This window comes from Micromys minutus (genome assembly GCF_963924665.1).
Source record: "Micromys minutus genome assembly, chromosome: 3".
NCBI lineage: Eukaryota > Metazoa > Chordata > Mammalia > Rodentia > Muridae > Micromys > Micromys minutus.
In genome coordinates, this window is record NC_137972.1 from 28242196 (window position 1) to 28259239 (window position 17044).

The window sequence follows — 17044 nt, forward strand, 5'->3', positions numbered from 1 at the left end:
TCCTCACTCATGCTGCTTTGACCAGCTAGGTGGTGTGCTACTGCCACCTGCTGGACATTAGGCCACTCTGCAGCCTGCTCCCAGGCTTGGTAAGAAAGGAGTTGCTTATCTGCAACTAGGTATAGGCTTCCTAGCTAGTGAGAGCAGGTATGGGGAAGAAAACATCTGATGAGACAACTTTAGAGTGATCCCAGGACACCTGTGGCTTTGCTCACAGCTCTTATTTGAAGCCCTGGGGACAAACATTCAATTCTGATCATCGGCCCCTACGATTGGTTCTAATAACACATCCTTGGTATAGTTCTGGGCTGTGGGAGATCATGTGGTCCTCTGAGTATACCTGGGCTGACTGGCATTCTCTGCTCCCTGCAGGGCACTGTGGTGGCCACTCTGCAGGTGTTTGATGCAGATGTGGTGCCAGCATCTGGGGAGATGGTGAGACGGTACACAAACACATTACTCTCGGGGGATTCCTGGGCCCAGCAGACCTTCCGGGTGGAGCACTCACCCAACGAGACCTTGGTGCAGGCCAACAACAACACTGTGCGGGCAACCATTCACAATTACAGTAAGAAAACAGTGGTGTGGTGTCTTCCCCGAGCTTCAGGACAATTGGTACACACTGTACTACACACACACCACATGAAAACCACATACAATCCATACACACAAAAATAAGTCCTGCTGAGGACACCCATTCCAGGACATACACAGTCTGTGTATACAAATACTACCAAAACACCCTATACACAAACTCATTTAAATATGCTAATTTTACACATATATACACATAGCAGTAAGTAAACATGCCACACATTTCTAATACACACACTCTAAATGCATATCAAACCACAGGACATAATATACCTTACATATAAACATACCACACACATACCATGCGTACCTACTGTCTCTCTGGAATACATGTACACACATGCATGTACACACACACACACACACACACACACACACACACACAAGATCTAGCTGACTAGAATATTCATCTTTCAAATACCAGTACTATTGTGAGACTGCCCACCAGACCTGTGATCTGGACACACATGCAAAAGTTGCACATGTGTTCAGGGTTGTATGTTGGCATGGATGTGTAGCATGTGGCATAGGGCATGATCTCGAAGGATAGTCACATGTTTCCTTGTGTGCCCACCCACAGAGCTGGTTCTCAACAGGAGCCTCTCCATCTCAGAGAGCCGAGCCCTGCAGCTGGTGGTCCTGGTCAATGACTCAGACTTCCAGGGGCCTGGGGCAGGTGTCCTCTTTCTCCGTTTCAATGTGTCCGTGCTGCCCGTCACCCTGAACCTGCCCGTGACCTACTCCTTCCCAGTGAATAGGAGGGCCCGTCGTTACGCCCAGGTGAGCCCATGGCCCATTGCAGGACTTGAGATTGGGGGTTCCAAGACAGTGGGCACGGCCGTGATGGGTGGCTCCTCTTCCCTAGCCCACCCAGGCAGAATTAACATAGGTGGATCCGTATAGGCTCCAAGGTGGATCCTTGAGCCTCTGTTTACACCTTTTCACTCTAGAGGTCTCCTAGCCCCTCGTCAGTTCTGGAGCAAGCCCTCTGATTTTACTGACTCACTTCTTGGTATCTTTAAAACTTTTTTTTTTCACTGATAGAAAAGAATTTCCAGGTAGCCCTGTGTATACCAACTTGGAAAGATGTTCTTGCTGTACTGTTCAGCGGAAAAGGTGGTTTTAGGAACCACTGGTCTCTGGCGTCTCCATCTGTGCAAAATACCTTTTAATGGAGGGGGGACGCTTTAGCATGCAGCAGACTGTAGTTGGCAGTAGTGCCTTGTGGGACAGGGTAGAGGTCGCGTCTGCTTTTTGAAGTTTATGTGCTAGAGAAATCACAGGGTGATGTCCATGTTTGTCTTTGGAAAATGATGGTTGAAATGGAAAAAGTATAAGACCAGGGTTAAAGTTCGGGGGTCTAGATCTCTCCTAGCAAGCGCTAGGTTCTGTCCCCAGGATGGCCAAAATAAGTATATTAAAAGAGTGAAAGGTGAGCGGTAGTGTGTGTTAAAATCATGAGGAACCGGGAGGGGTGGTACCCCTACCCCTTGACCAGTGACAGCATTTGCTGCAGTTCTGACTTGGTTCTTCACTCATGGTGTTGTGTCTGTTGCTGTCCGTTCATGTGTGGTTTGCGAGTGTCTCATTTAACTGCAGGCAGCAGGTTGATGTGTCTTCAGGGTGTGTGTGTAGAACTAGGTGTGTGTGTGGAACTGTCTCCTCCAGTGCCCACAGTGCTTACAGTGGGCTCCAGCTCCTCACTCACTCCTGCCGTCAGCACACAAAGACCCACCTGAAGACAGAGCCTTTGGCCCTCCTGCAGGGTGTGAAAATCAGACCAGGAGTGGGAATGACAAAGCAAAGGGTACAAGGAGCCAGATGCGTCAGTGGGAGGTAGATTCACTTGAATTTAACAGCCCCAGTCATGGCCCTCATAATGACTGGTTCCTTACTATCTTCATAGTTTTGAAGACCAAATTGAGGCCAGGAACCTTGGGTAGTTTTAAGGATCCCCTAAGGAGATGGGAATGAATGTTCTTTGTAGGAGAAAGTGAAGCAACCAGCAGGCTGGTTTGTTAGGGTGTCTGTGTGGCTTGGGAAGCCCCTGTTGCTGCTCTGGGTCTTACACATAACTGAAGCTGCCCCCTAGGTCTGTTCTTACATAGACACGGGGCCCCAGAGCCAGGACCACATTTGCAGCTTTAAGCAACCATAGCTCACTGGAGTGTCTCTGAGGTAAAGGCTCAGGGCCTGGCTCTAGAACCAGGCATCCCCAGAAGGGGTCTGTTTCCAGAACCTCTAAAGAGGCCTCTTGACCTCAAGGGGGGCAAATGACAACATTGGAATCACACAGCTAAGCTACAGTGCTCTGATAGTTGAGGAACACACAACAGGGATTATGCCATCACAACTGACTCCAGTGGTATGTGGGTGTCTGGTGAGTTGGTGTCCTTAAACAAGGCTGACCAGGCAAGTGGGCTTGTAGGTGCTGAGGCTGTAGAACACTGGAGGTTGAGGAAGGCTGCCATTCAAGCTAAGTTGAGGGCCATCCCACAATTTGGTCTGCCCAAGAACCCGTTTAGCTAAGGTGTATTGGTTCGATCCTCCTCTCTCTTTCCCTCCAGATTGGGAAAGTCTGTGTGGAAAACTGCCAAGAGCTCAGCGGTGTCTCCATCCAGTACAAGCTGCAGCCTTCCAGCGCCAACTGCAGTGCCCTAGGTGTGGTCACCTCGCCGGAGGACACCTCCGGGACCCTGTATGTAAATGACACGGAGGCCCTGCGTCGACCTGAGTGTACCGAGCTCCAGTACACGGTGGTAGCCACTGACAGGCAGACCCGCCGGCAGACACAGGCTTCCTTAGTTGCCACAGTCGAGGGGACATGTAAGTGTCGGGCTCCATGGGTACTTATCACAAACAATCACGGGGAACGTGTTCATTGTGTCTTTGAAACTTCGGTGTAAACCAGTGACAACTGTGTGTCCTTTACTGTGGTCACCCTCATATCCTCCTGGTCCCTATCTGCTCACCAGAGGGGCTCAACAGACAGGAGGCTAATGGTGGCTCGGTCCCTTACATAAATACTCTAGCTAGCCCAGAACCCATAGAGTGTAAGTCCAGAGACAGTGCAGTTGTTGTTAACACTCTGTCTAGAGAGGTCTAGAGACTGGGCTCACACCGGCCCCAGTGACTTTGGCTTGTCTGTCATTCCCAGTCATTGCAGAAGAAGTGGGCTGCCCCAAGTCCTGTGCAGTAAACAAGAGGCGACCCGAGTGTGAGGAGTGTGGTGGTCTGGGCTCCCCAACTGGCAGATGCGAGTGGCGTCAGGGAGATGGTAGAGGTAGGCCTGGGGTCTGGCAGTGGGTGGGCTGGAGGGCTGTGGAGGAGGTCGGGGGAGGGAGGTCCTGGCTGCCCTCAGGGGTGAGGGTGGCCACTTATTAAGGGTTTCTACAAGGTCTGCTAGTCCCTACAATGAGCTTTCCTGATCCTTGTTTTCTGAGCCTATCCCTCTGGTGGACCCGGTGCCAGTAGAGATGGCAGGGCACATGCCACTTTGAAACTAGAGGTTCCTCAGCTGGAGTCACTGTGGGTTTGGAAGGCTCTATACCATAGCTGGGACAGACAAGGGACAGAGTAGTTCTTTCAGAAAGTCCCAGCCAGTTTGTCTGCCCCGCTGTGGGTGCAGCTCACGCTCTAAGGCTCCTGTTGGCCATATAGCTTTGACCGGTTCTTGCTTTTAAGTGGCTTCCTTAAAGGAAGGCCATCTGCAGTCCTAGAATGCCCAGCACCTCAGCCCTTGGGGGACCCCCTTTTCTCATCATTCCTTGCTGGTATCTGAGGTGTATATGGCATTGCTCCACTTGTCCCTTCAACTCCCTGTCCTTAGAGAGGCAAGGTTGGACCATGACAAAGTCAGACCATGGTGGGGTGACATCCTGCTGTGTGCCCCGTCACAGGGATCACCAGGAACTTCTCCACCTGCTCCCCCAGCACCAGGACTTGCCCTGATGGCCACTGTGATGCTCTGGAGAGCCGGGATGTCAACATTTGCCCCCAGGACTGTCTCCGTAAGCCCGTGCTAGACCCATGGTGATGCATTTTATCAGGGTGCAGGGAAGGGCAGAGGCAAGGGAACGAGAAGCAGAGCTTGGAATCCCTAACCTCCACTTGAACACAGTCTGGAGCTGCACATGTCCATCGGATACATCGGGCTGGATGGGGGTATTGCTTCATGTCTGTGCAGAAGTTTAGCTTATGTAGGACCAAGGCCTCATTTAGCACCAAAGAAGAAAAGTGTGTTATAGTGGGTTCAACCAAGCACGGTGCATCCTGCTACCATCTCATTTGAATACTGGTTGTGCTCCCCCAAGACTGGGCTTTTGTAGCCTGGCCTATCTATCCTTAGCTGACTCACAAAACTGCAGTTCAAGGTCAGCTGGTGCAGGACCCACGTTGTCTCTGGTCTATTTCTTCCACCTTTACTGTTACTGGGGGCTAGCCATGGGTGATGTCTTTTGGGTCGGTCCTAAACACCCTTGGTTCCCCTGCTTCCATAGCCAGTATGGAGGGTGAGGGGTATTGTGTTAGACTCTGCCCAGGTGAAAGGGGCTTCTGAGCCTATTGCCTTCACTGGTTCTGAGCTACTGAACCCAAGTTGGAAAGACTAGTCACAGTCCAAGGACTCTGTGAAGTGTCAGGCCGAGACTAAATGTGCCACATATGTCCCCAGGTGGCACCATTGTTGGGGGACATGAGCGAGGGGAGCGCCTGGGGATTAAAGCTGGCTACGGCATCTGCAACTGTTTCCCTGACGAGAAGAAATGCTTCTGTGAGCCAGAGGACAGCCAGGGTAAGGAGTGCCTCCCCCAGGTCTCCCCGACTCTCCCAACCCTCAAGGGAATTCTGAGTAACATTTGTGAGGTTCACCAAGGGATGAGACTACGGGGAGGCAGTTAGACCCCGAGAGGCTCTTCCTTCCCTTTGGGCCCATTACCGTTGGCACAACCATGAACAGGAGGTCAGGAGGTCAGAGTCCCTATAAAGCATTTCCTGGCCACAATTCTCAATGAAGGATGCTCAGAAAAGCAGTCCTTCCAGGCGACCTGGCCAGACTTCCTGGACTGGGTCTCGCTCAGCTTCTGGCACGATGGAAATCTCCTGGTTTGGGGCTCACTCTAGCACGCTTGGTCCAAAGCCTCCGGTCCTTTCTTGCTTTGTCCTATCTTTTTATACTGATGATTCAGACATTTGCAGCAGGAAACGGTATAGCTGGTGTGGCCGGCATACTGCCTCTGCTGTCTGACGCAGGCTTTGTGTGCCATCTCCACACCGTTTCTACTCTGAGGTTTAACGGTAATCTGGGAGAGTTGGTCAGTAACATCTCAGACGGTCACGGTGCAGTCCCCGTCACTCTGTCCTGCCACAGGCCCGCTGTGTGATGAGCTGTGCCGCACGGTCATCACAGCCGCTGTCCTCTTCTCCTTCATCATCTCTGTCCTTCTGTCCACCTTCTGCATCCACCGCTACCACAAGCATGCGCACAAGCCACCCATTGCATCGGCGGAAATGACCTTCTGCCGGCCGGCCCAGGGCTTCCCGATCAGCTATTCCTCCTCGGGCACCCGCCGGCCCTCACTGGACTCCATGGAGAACCAGGTCTCCGTGGACTCTTTCAAGATCCCGGTAAGGGGCCCCAAGAGGTAGGTGGATGGTGTTGAAGGGAATGTGGCCACACAGGCTTTCTTTACTACTTGGGGGTACCCACAGATGGTTGATACAGCATTGCCTAGATCTCCTGGGGCAGAAGGCCAAGTGCAAGGGGATCTTTGCCTGCAGTGGAAAGCTGAGCTGTGAAGGCAAGCTGTCTAGGAAGAAAGTGACAGGTGCTGATTTAGATGGGACAGGCTGGGATCTGGGTTGGAGCCTTCAAGGTCCCAGTGAGAGTGAGTGTGGCCCCATCTAGCAGGGGAGGGGTGAGCAGAAGCCCCAGGAAGTAGGACCAGTAATTCCCTCGAACACACGGGCATGCGTACACTCCTGCTCACCCAGCAAGCGTTTTATGTCAGAGCAGAAACAGTGGAAGAGGCCCATGTCCTACAGCCTTTCAATAGAAGTGGGGCAGGATGGGAGAGTGTGGGGGTCAGAAAGAAGTGCTGGTCCAGAGGTCCAGGCAGCAGCCGTACATAGGGTAGATACACCCACATGGAGGTATCAGCATGCCCTCACCTTCAGGAAGACCCTGTCCCTTCAGCAGCCTGCTCTTACCTATTCAGGATTTGGACACCATGGAGCTAGGGAACAGTTAGGACAGCCTTATGAGAGAAGTGGTATTGACAGAGTAATCCGTGGGTGGAGGGGTTGTGATGAGGACACCCGCGGGAGCAGCCAGTGGCCATGGGTCCATGACAGTTTCTGTTTCAGGCTATGAAGTGGCCTTAGGTGGCTAGGAGGCCCTGCCTCCCCCAGGGCCTCTGGGAATGACACCCAACCCTCACGCAGGGCCAAAGAAGTTCTTCCTACAAGTGCTGTTTTCCTGTCTGGATCCTAGTGTGTGGCTCCTGTTCTGGCAGGAGCTGGATCTACAGCAGGCTTCTGTTCTAAGCCACCAGAGCTCTCTGTAACCCAGACAGCACAGTGAGGCTGCATAGCCAGGCCATAGAATGTTCCCCGGGTGAAAGGCTCTCACACTCCCAAATATCTGCTCCAGAGTTAGCTTGGTGACTTCAGGCCGGACCCATGTAAGCTGCATAACTCAACAACTCAGCCTGATTTCTCTAACACAGAATATGGAGAGTTTGGTACCGTGATGGGCTTTTTTTGGTACTGTGATGGGTTTTCCAGCGCTTGGGAAAACCAGGCTAGAAGATCGCAAGTTCAAGGCTAGACTAGGCTAAAACGAGCAAACAAAACAGTAAAGACGCTGATTTTTCTTAAATCTGTAAAGGAGCAAGCTCATACCATTTCCACAGGCTTAGCAGAGTCCCTGGTACATGCCTCAGATGTGTTTCTAGTAGCTGCAGTGATGGGGTGACAGGCATGTGACATAGTGACAGTCATGCTTTCTTCACTCTCAGGAGACTTCACAAAATACTAGGAACACTCAGGAGCTTGTGAGAATGTGTTTGTAAACTCAGAGGGAGTTATCCCCACAGACCACATGTGTGTGTGTGTGTGTGTGTGTGTGTGTGTGTGTGTGTGTGTAAATCAGAGTATGGCCTTTGGTCTTGAGCTGTTGTGTCCTTAATTAGGCCAGGTCTGTGGTTGGGGAAGCCTTAAAGAACCTTGTAAACAGAAATCTGAGGTCTGCATGTGAGGATACATTAGGTGATAGCCATCCAGTGTGGTGCCAGCGCCGCAGGGTGGTCTTCTTGCAGGATGGTACTTGGCTGACAAGAGTCTAGACATGTATCTGGAGTGACCATGTTTAGGCCTGATACATGAAAGGAACTTTTGTGGGATGCTGGGAAGGCAGCTTGTCAGCTGGAGCTGAAGTGGGGTGCATGGGATGGGCCAGGGGAGGAGCAGCTGCCTCACACTTTGGGGTGGGAGTTTGCCCAGGAACTCAGTGGTGCTTTTAACAGTCAGCCACACAGGGAGGTTGCTCTGAATGTTTCCACTGTGGGGAAATTCTGGGCTCAGAAGTATCCTGAGCTGTGGGTGCACATTTTGTCTTTGAGGTGTCAGAGAAGGCTTGGGTCTAGAGGCTGCTATCTGGTTTACCACAAGCACATCTGGACCCAGCTGGCCTTGAGAATAAGAACTTTAGCATAGCTGGTCCTGTGTTATTTGGTGCAGTGGGGGCAGGGTGACTCAAGGCATTGAGTCCAGACCTTTCCCCTGGAGACTCTCTAGCCTGACCATGGTGATCCCAGTGGATGAGCTGTGGGGTGGTGGGTGTGGGTTAGGTGATGACCAGCTCTCTGCATACTGACCTTGTCTGGGCAGGAGTTAGTATCTAAAGGCCTTGTCTTCTTGCATAACATTCCTTCCACGTCTGCTAATGGCCCCGTCTCTACCCCAATATAGGAGGATCCAAAGTGGGAATTTCCTCGGAAGAACTTAGTTCTTGGGAAAACGCTGGGAGAAGGCGAGTTTGGAAAAGTAGTCAAGGCCACAGCCTTCCGTCTGAAAGGCCGGGCGGGATACACCACAGTGGCCGTGAAGATGCTAAAAGGTACCTGTCCGGGGCTGAATCTGTAGGGCGGTAGCTGTGGCTGTCCTTCTTTGAGACCCCTTGCAGAGCCACCCTTGCTGCTCTGTGAGGGGCTGCCATCTGAGTACCCCATGGACACATAGCCAGTGAAGAGGGGAGGACAATGACCTTGCTCTAGTGGAAGATGCTGGCTACCGCTTCTGCACCATGTTGGGAAAGAGGCCAGGATTTAAAACATTTTAAAGCCCTTTGGGATAGAACTGTTATTTGCAAGCAGCACCCCAACCTGCCCTATTCATTACTCTCATCCAAGAGGTCACTGGGATCCTACCGAAGAGACTCTCTCTGTAAGACTGTCCCCCATTCCAGCAACCCCGAAGTCTTCTGTGTTCCTGTGACCAGTCATGCCCTGAGTCTGGCTCTCAGTGTGCACATACCTTTTTTTATACAGGGTTGTGACTCTTGCTAAAGGTCATGGCTGTAGCCTTCATTGTGGTCAGGTCTCCAGTCATGTGAACTAAGGGCCCTGTGGCATGCAGACTGTGGTGAAGAACTTGTGTGGCTGGTGTGTGGCTGAGTTCTACTGCAGTTGTCAGGAACTACAGAACCTCACACCAGGGTCAAACCCTCAGATTCCTGGTGTCACTCAATCTGTCTTTTGGCTGTGTTTGTCCTTAATCCCAGACCAGTCTAAATGCCAGAGGCAACGGTGTGTCACCACGGGCTAGCCAAGCAGGAAGAGAACTTGGCTACATGTCTGACACTTGCATTTTCAAATACCTAGGGAGCACTAGAGCTGGCCCTGGCTAGACATGTGTTCGTGTGACTTTGTTGATGAAATTTGGTCATCTGCGCAGTGTGCCGTATCCAATCCTGTATGGCATCTGCGTCCCAGGGAAAATACAGGCCTGATGTTTGGTGTGCTGCAGGGTGCTAACACTGCCTTCACCCCACTGCACTCATCCTCACAGTAACTGAGCAGAAGCCCCAAGCACACAGCAGCAGCTTTAGAGAAGCCACTGGACCCCAAGCTTACATCTGGCAGATTGGAGGAGAACGGGAGATCTGGCCTCAGTGTAGGCTCCTCCCCTTTCTCTAGTACCTTTCTCTCTGAGCGGGTGCATGGAGACATAGGCAAGACCTCTCTCCTTCTGGAGAGGCTTGAAAAAGGGAATGGGGACTCTCTGTAGACTTCTCTCGGCTACAGGCAGCAGCTAAAGCAGCATGCTGCCATATACACAAGCAGTAGCCCTAAAGACAAGGAAGCTGACCTGTGGGCTCTCATCCTAGGGGTGCTGGAAGCCACTGTTGGCCACCACTGAGGACTGTGAGGAGCCTTAAGCAGCTGGATGCTGAGGGTCTCCATGAGTCTGTGAGGGGGATGGCATTCCGTTCTCTACTCAACATGGTCCCAAAGGGATCCCAAGAGCTATGGCAAAACACAGTCTCTGTGTGCTGTGTTTCAGAAAACGCCTCCCAGAGTGAATTACGAGACCTGCTCTCTGAGTTCAACCTTCTGAAACAAGTCAACCATCCACATGTCATCAAGTTGTATGGGGCCTGCAGCCAGGATGGTAAGGCTAAGCAGAAGATAGGGTGGGCAGGCAGCTTAGCTGCCAACACAGGGCTGGGATCCCTCTTCTGCCCTTGAGTCTCCTTCCCCACTTGCTTAATTCTTTCTGGAAGCTGGGCTTCTGGCTCCAGTCTGGAGAGTGTCTGTGTCTGCTAGCTGAGCAGGCTTGTGTCCCAGAGGTTTGTGTTCGTAGCACTCCTTGGGCCTGCTGAGCACAGGTCTGTAGCATTAGCACCCATGGTAGGGAACTCAGACCTACAGAACAATAAGTGTACCGTGTCACACAGGTGACCTCAACCCCAGCCCTGCAGGGAGGGAACATTGTCTTCTTCTCAGATAAGGACCAAGGAGATTGTTACTTCTGTTAGTTTTTCTACACACACACACACACACACACACAGTTAGGATGGCAAGGAATCAGATCAGGCCTGACTATAGCCCCTAAAAGTTGTTTAGAGCAGGCAGGAGCAATAACATAGACTGCTGCTGAGCTAGTGTAGGGCTAAGACTAAGCTGTGAGATTTGCACAGGCCTTCCTGCCTCCATTGGTTTTGCTCTCTCCCACCCACAGGGTCAAGGGTGGGGAAAGTTACTAAGTCCTAGTATAGGGCGTGGTAGCTCACAGGTTCAGAAACCATGGGGAAGGTCTTATTGTGCCTTGAAGGGAGCTAATGTCCCCGTGGTCAGTGTAGGCCAAGAGTGAGTTAGCCTGCCATAACTTCATGATTCAAAGTGCCAGAGCAGGTCTGTGCCCGCCCACTTAATCACAAGGTGACAGAGCCTGCAGCCACTCCTACCTAGGCCTGGCCTGACCTCATGCCCAAGGTTGCCTTTCTGTGTCCCCAGGGCCACTTCTTCTCATTGTGGAGTATGCCAAGTATGGCTCCCTGCGGGGATTCCTCCGTGACAGCCGCAAGATCGGGCCTGCCTATGTGAGCGGTGGAGGCAGCCGCAATTCCAGCTCCCTAGACCACCCGGATGAAAGGGTGCTGACCATGGGTGACCTCATCTCCTTCGCCTGGCAGATCTCCAGGGGCATGCAGTACTTGGCTGAAATGAAGGTGAGAGCCACAGACACTGAGCTGCCCCTAGTGCCCCGCCCAGTCCCTGCCTCCCACGGCTGGTCTGAGGGTTCTTGTTGCTTTCTTTGCGCAGCTCGTGCATCGGGACTTGGCTGCCAGGAACATCTTGGTGGCTGAGGGACGGAAGATGAAGATTTCTGACTTCGGGCTGTCCCGAGATGTTTATGAAGAAGATTCCTATGTGAAGAAAAGCAAGGTACCTGGCCATGGGTGTCCTAGTGAGTTTCTGGGAGAGGGATGTAGGCTCACGGCTGTGCTGACCTGGTAGGGTGGTGCCCTTGGAATGACTGGAGGAAGAGAAATCGATCCCCATTTGGGTCTCTAGGACCCCAATTAGGCTTTTCTTGTTTATGATTTTCCTGACAAACCTGGTGCTTTTAGTCACTTTCTGAGATGTCCCAATACCACAGAACTGGACTACTTTCCACAGTTTCTCTCAGTTCCATAAAATACGGCCTCTGTTCACTGTGTAACTGCTCTTTGGCTCCTAGGAGGGTAAAGTGGAATAGAAGGGACCATGGTGCTTCCTGGTTTTTTGCTTATGTGGGAGTCTTACTGGGATCTCTAGGTAAAACTGGGTGCAGAGGTGACCTCAGGGGTCTTGAGAATTTCTCCAAGTCTAAGCAACATGTGGACATCTAATTCACTGACATCATCCCGTTCCCATGGTATCTGCCTTGCCTTGTCACCTGGCATCTGCTCTCCTGAGGCTTCCCTGTGACAACACAGGCAGGCACAGTTCATGGGAGTGCTTGGGGGCGGGGGTCCTGGTGAGGAGGCTTTGCAGGCGGGACACACCCAGCTTTATCTGCTTTGCTGTGAGGATCATAGGTCCTTTGTGTGTTAACCACAGGCAAGAGAGCCGTGTTTGTTTGTTCTGGGGTTTCTGTGGTGATAGCAGATTTCAGAACGGCATAAAGGAAGTGGAAGGGGCTACTGTGCCACAGTGCAGAGGATGTGAGAGGGCTTTCCTGTGTACACACACACACACACACACACACACACGCATACATGCACACACACTCATGTACATACATATCATCCAGGGAGGCCAGCTATCACAGTGGAAGTGTACAGTCATGGCTTTCAGAGGGGTTGACAGCCTCCAAGACCACAAGCCACAGTCTCCACAGGCTCCACAGACAGGACTGTCAGGAGTACAGTCACACACCGTGTCAGGTGTAAGCACAAGGAAGCATGTTCATGATAGAAATGACCGTGTGTGCTTGTTCTTAAGACCTGTTCGTTGAGCTGTTCATCCTGATGTTGAAGAGGATTTGTTAGAACAGACGCCAGCACCGCTGCGGGGTGGGGGAGGGGGTTGCTCATTCTGAGATGCTAGAAGAACCCTGAGAGAAGGAAAATCCAGCTTTGGTGCACAAAGGTTTTCTTCCCTCGAGGTTTTTCAGATGAGCCTTGCTGACAGCATCCGTAATGGACAGGATGGAAACTGGGTGTTGGTTTCCCAAATGCATGTGCTCTTGGGATGCTAGCAAGAAGCTTAGCTTGCAGGGCAAGTCCTCGGCTCTGCACTGTGGAGCACTCTTTCTGCCCCACTCTGGGTGCCTCAGAGCCCTAGCAACCCTACCTGAAGTGGGTTTCGTGGGTTGCTTCTTCGCAGGGCTGTGGCATGTGAAAGGTTGCCCTCTGTGGCTGTGGGTGGTTTTCTTGACTCCCAGTAGAATCTCAGCAAAGCCAAACGTTCAGACTGGAGCTGTGGCCCCTTCAAGTGTGTGCACAGTTGGTCGGTCCCCAGGACATAGTATCCCATGTTCCCTATAGAGCTGGGGCTAAAGCATAGCTGGGTGCCATGGTTACAGAGCTCAAGGACCATAGCTGATACCTTGATTACAGAGCATAGAGCCACAATAATGCCTTCGTTCACTACTTCTAGGGCCGGATTCCCGTCAAATGGATGGCAATTGAGTCTCTTTTCGATCACATCTATACCACCCAAAGTGATGTGTAAGTGTGGGAGTGGGGAGGTTGGGCCGTGATGCCTTGTCTGTGCATTGGCAAGGGGACACTGCTGCTTCCAGATACCTGTTTACAATGGCAGTGCTCCACACAGCCCAGGCTAAGAGGTTGGCACGTATTTGCTCAGCAAATGGCTGGGCCCGGGCAGTGCTTTTGCCGACCACAGCGGAGTGTGTAGGAGAAGGGTAGGGTGTGGGGCAGTCATAGCTCACTTCCAGCCGCTGACTTGTCCCACTCTCTTTACCTCTCTCAAGAGGGTAGAAGAAATATGAGTGCATCCTATGAAGTTTACCTGCCTACAGGTCGGGCTCGGGAACTCCACTACAGGAAGCCTCATCTGTGTTTGTGGACTGCTGTATCCCAAACTACTTAAAAGATGGGAGCCCACACTTGCTCTTGCAGACCAATTATAAGACATGATTTGTTTTCCTGAAGACAGAATACTTGCTTCTAGAGTGTTCTGCACTCTGCAGATGTTCAGATCTTGACTAGAGCTATGAAAATAGACTTCTTCCTTAAGCAGTTCCAGACAGTGGTTTTCTGGTACCAACAAGTTGATTTAGAAGAATCGGAAAATGCACAAGCAGCCTTGAATCACAGTGGGTCCCTCCCTTCGTGGTTACCTTCTGCTCTCTCCTGTAGTTTGCACATACATACCTGATCACCAGACGACACATGGTTCACGATATTTTTATCTCCACCCCAGTGTTCTCTTGCTACTAACAATTTCCTATAAAAGTTGTTCTAAGACTTTATGAAAATTTCACAGCACGCTCTGAGTTCGGTTGCTAGGATCTTGCCTCTTTAAGTGTTGTTGCCCCAGTAGCAGCAGCGTGGGACTTGAGCATCCCAGGGGCTACTCTAGGGAGGCAGATAGAGCTTGGCCCCACTGTTTCACAGTTGCCTGTACAGTGGAGCCAGGCTAAGACCCCTGTGTGTCAGCCATTTAGGCTCTGGTAGTTGACAAAGTCAGTTATAGACATAGATATCGGGGGTTCACCAAGGAGGCTCCAGGGGCCAGAAAGCTGCTTCCCTTCCTTGCCACAGGTGGTCCTTTGGAGTGCTGCTATGGGAGATTGTGACCCTGGGAGGCAACCCTTACCCTGGAATTCCTCCTGAACGACTCTTCAACCTTCTGAAGACAGGCCACAGGATGGAGAGGCCAGACAACTGCAGCGAGGAGATGTGAGTGGGCTTTTTCTGCCCAGCCAGCCTCCCTGGCCTTCATACTCTGGGCCTTGGATGGGAAGTAAAGCAGTCATCCATGCTCTCCTTCCCAAGAAGCCTGGTGCCACCAACCTTGAGTAAGCTGGGTGACGAGAAGTGACAGCAGAGGCCAGACAGCCATCAAGAGCCAAGAGATAAAGGGATGGGGGACTCCTCCTGCAGCTGTGTGGGAGGGGAGGACATGGGCAAGGGAGGTAGGAACAGAGCTGGGCAGAGACAGCCGCAGTCCAAGAGTCCCAGTGTCCCAAAGCCACTGTGCTTTATACCAGGAAGCTAATCAGATGGTCTAGAGACCAGGTTAAAAGGGATGTGTCGAGGCAGTAATCGGCAGATATGCTGGTACATTCGTGCTACAGTCAGTGCCTAGCTGAGAACAAGGTTAGGCATGCCAGGGTGGGAACTTGCTGCCTCGTCACTGGGCTGGCAGCCAGCCACCCAACATAACACCCCCATCACAGCTCCGGAGTCCTCGGCCATACCCAATCATGCCTATCCATTTACCTCCTCCAGGTACCCCACCCCCAGACCACGTGTCCCCTCTCAATTTTATGCCTTATTTTGGGATAACCCATTAAGACCAGCTAGTGCTGCCCGTATGTACACAGATATGGGGCCATCCATTGCAATGAGCAAATTTTTTCAGTTGGCCACGCCCTATGAGAATGATTCTCACACAACTGTCCACTGCCAAAAGCCCATAAACAGGGGCTGGGGTCTAGAGCTCATGTAGCCCATTTACACCAGAAATTTGGCACATCGCTGGTCATGTGCCAGGAACCAGAGCCAGTATGAGTTCCTAAGTGCAGCAGCCATGGCATGTCCAGAAGACAGCACTGCACAGCGCTCCCTCTAACCTCTGGACCTCAGTTCATTCTGACTCCTCTTTCATGATGTTCCCTGGAACTTGGCTGAAAGAGCAGACATTGCTGTATGGCCTATTTAGAGCCAAGCACTAACTAAGCAGTTTCTTATTCTTGGCCCTCTGACCACTTATGTGTGTCTCTGTTGACTGTTCCTCACCACAAAATTTAAAAAAAAAGAAAGGGGGGGGGGGAGGCAGGGAGGGAGGGAGAGAGAGAGGAAGGGAGGGGGGGAAGCAAAGCAAAGCAGCTTCTCTGGCCAAGGCTGAGCCCGGGTCTCTGGGTCTAAGTATGAATATTTTGAAAGCACTTTGACAGCATGGTGTTCTGCAAAATAAAAATAACAGCAGGTTCTAAACTAGAACCTGGGATATCTCCAGCCATGGGCTTTTGAGTAGGAATACAGATCCAGGTTTAAAGTTTCCTCAAATCCAGTCAGAAATTTGTAATAACTAGACATTGTGTCTGTCTCCATTCCTTAAGAGTCTTCAGTCCATTCCTCCTTTCTACACATTTGAAGGACTTTGCTTTCTACTGAGCCACCTACTTGGTGGGTGCAGAGTGGAAACATTGTGTACTCGTGTTAGTATAAGGAAAGAACAAGCCCCTCTGGAGAGAGGCCATCAGAGGGCTGCACCACGATGTTAGTGTCCTTCCCCTGGGTCAACTTAGAAGCTCAGAGTTACAGATAGTTTAGAAACAACCTAGAGAGAGTAGACATAGCCCCTTAGACCCAGTCTGGTGTGCTCACCCTGCCAGGGCTTCACCACCTACCCATGCTTCCCCCCAGGTACCGCCTGATGCTGCAGTGTTGGAAGCAGGAGCCGGACAAGAGGCCAGTATTTGCTGACATCAGCAAGGATCTGGAGAAGATGATGGTCAAGAGCAGAGTGAGTCCCAGAGTCACAGCCAAAGGCTCATCCTGGGATAGTAGTTTGAGGCTCTCTGTGTTTCCACTGCAAGGTCAGAGGGAGAGGACTGTACTATACCATAGGGCCGGCAGTGGAAGAAAACCTGCCACTTAGGCCAGTCCTCTTGGGCTGTTCAGTAACAAAAACATCTTGGTTTCTAGCTTGTCTTCAGACAAGAGCTCTTCACAGGCAGGTACTAGGGACTATTTCAAAACCAGAGGAGGACTTTTGCAATAATGGGATAGAATGTCAAAACTTGAAGCACATGTCCTAAATGCATAAGCCCTGAGGTACCTGGAGGTGGGCAGTGACAGGGGTTGGGACTCTGGCAGTGTGAGTGGCCTCTTCAGGGGCATCATATTCTCACCACATAGGAGACCTGGCAAGCCAAGTCTTCCGAATTTTAAGAAGTTCGCGTTGTCTCCCGGTTTTTAATAACTGCTCGTGTAGATTTCCAAAGCCCAGTGTAAGCCAAACAAAACAAGTGGGAACAGTCAGCCTCTGTGCCTTGGTGAGAAGGCCGGATCATTTTTGCCTAGTATTTATTGAGCAACTGTTTGTACTGGATGCTAGGGAGACAGGTGAACAGGACCCAACAGGCATCCTCAGTCACACTGCTCCCTTTGAAACCTTGTCTTCACCTCTACCAACAGTTGCCCTTCCTCCAAATTCCAAAAGAGTCTACGGTCTTGGCTCCCAGCAAAAAATATATATATATATATATA

The 17044-nt window shown here is 51.4% G+C and overlaps 1 protein-coding gene across 12 annotated transcripts in view; it reads left to right on the forward strand.

Moving 5' to 3' along the window:
• RET (ret proto-oncogene) overlaps positions 1 to 17044 on the forward strand; it is a gene marked incomplete at its 3' end in the record, with an annotated part of 39073 nt that overhangs the window by 16828 nt on the left and 5201 nt on the right. For 4 of the 12 annotated variants that reach the window (XM_080914549.1, XM_080914550.1, XM_080914551.1 and 1 more), the window contains 13 exons: positions 1175 to 1374; positions 3162 to 3420; positions 3752 to 3877; positions 4494 to 4604; positions 5267 to 5386; positions 5963 to 6219; positions 8563 to 8710; positions 10156 to 10263; positions 11109 to 11323; positions 11418 to 11540; positions 13239 to 13309; positions 14369 to 14506; positions 16199 to 16298. In XM_080914549.1, the coding sequence (XP_080770675.1) occupies positions 1175 to 1374; positions 3162 to 3420; positions 3752 to 3877; positions 4494 to 4604; positions 5267 to 5386; positions 5963 to 6219; positions 8563 to 8710; positions 10156 to 10263; positions 11109 to 11323; positions 11418 to 11540; positions 13239 to 13309; positions 14369 to 14506; positions 16199 to 16298 (1976 nt within the window). Of the gene's footprint in view, positions 1 to 372; positions 569 to 1174; positions 1375 to 3161; positions 3421 to 3751; positions 3878 to 4493; positions 4605 to 5266; positions 5387 to 5962; positions 6220 to 8562; positions 8711 to 10155; positions 10264 to 11108; positions 11324 to 11417; positions 11541 to 13238; positions 13310 to 14368; positions 14507 to 16198; positions 16299 to 17044 lie in introns of all 12 variants that reach the window. The other 8 variants (XM_080914541.1, XM_080914545.1, XM_080914547.1 and 5 more) reach the window with 6 other exon arrangements.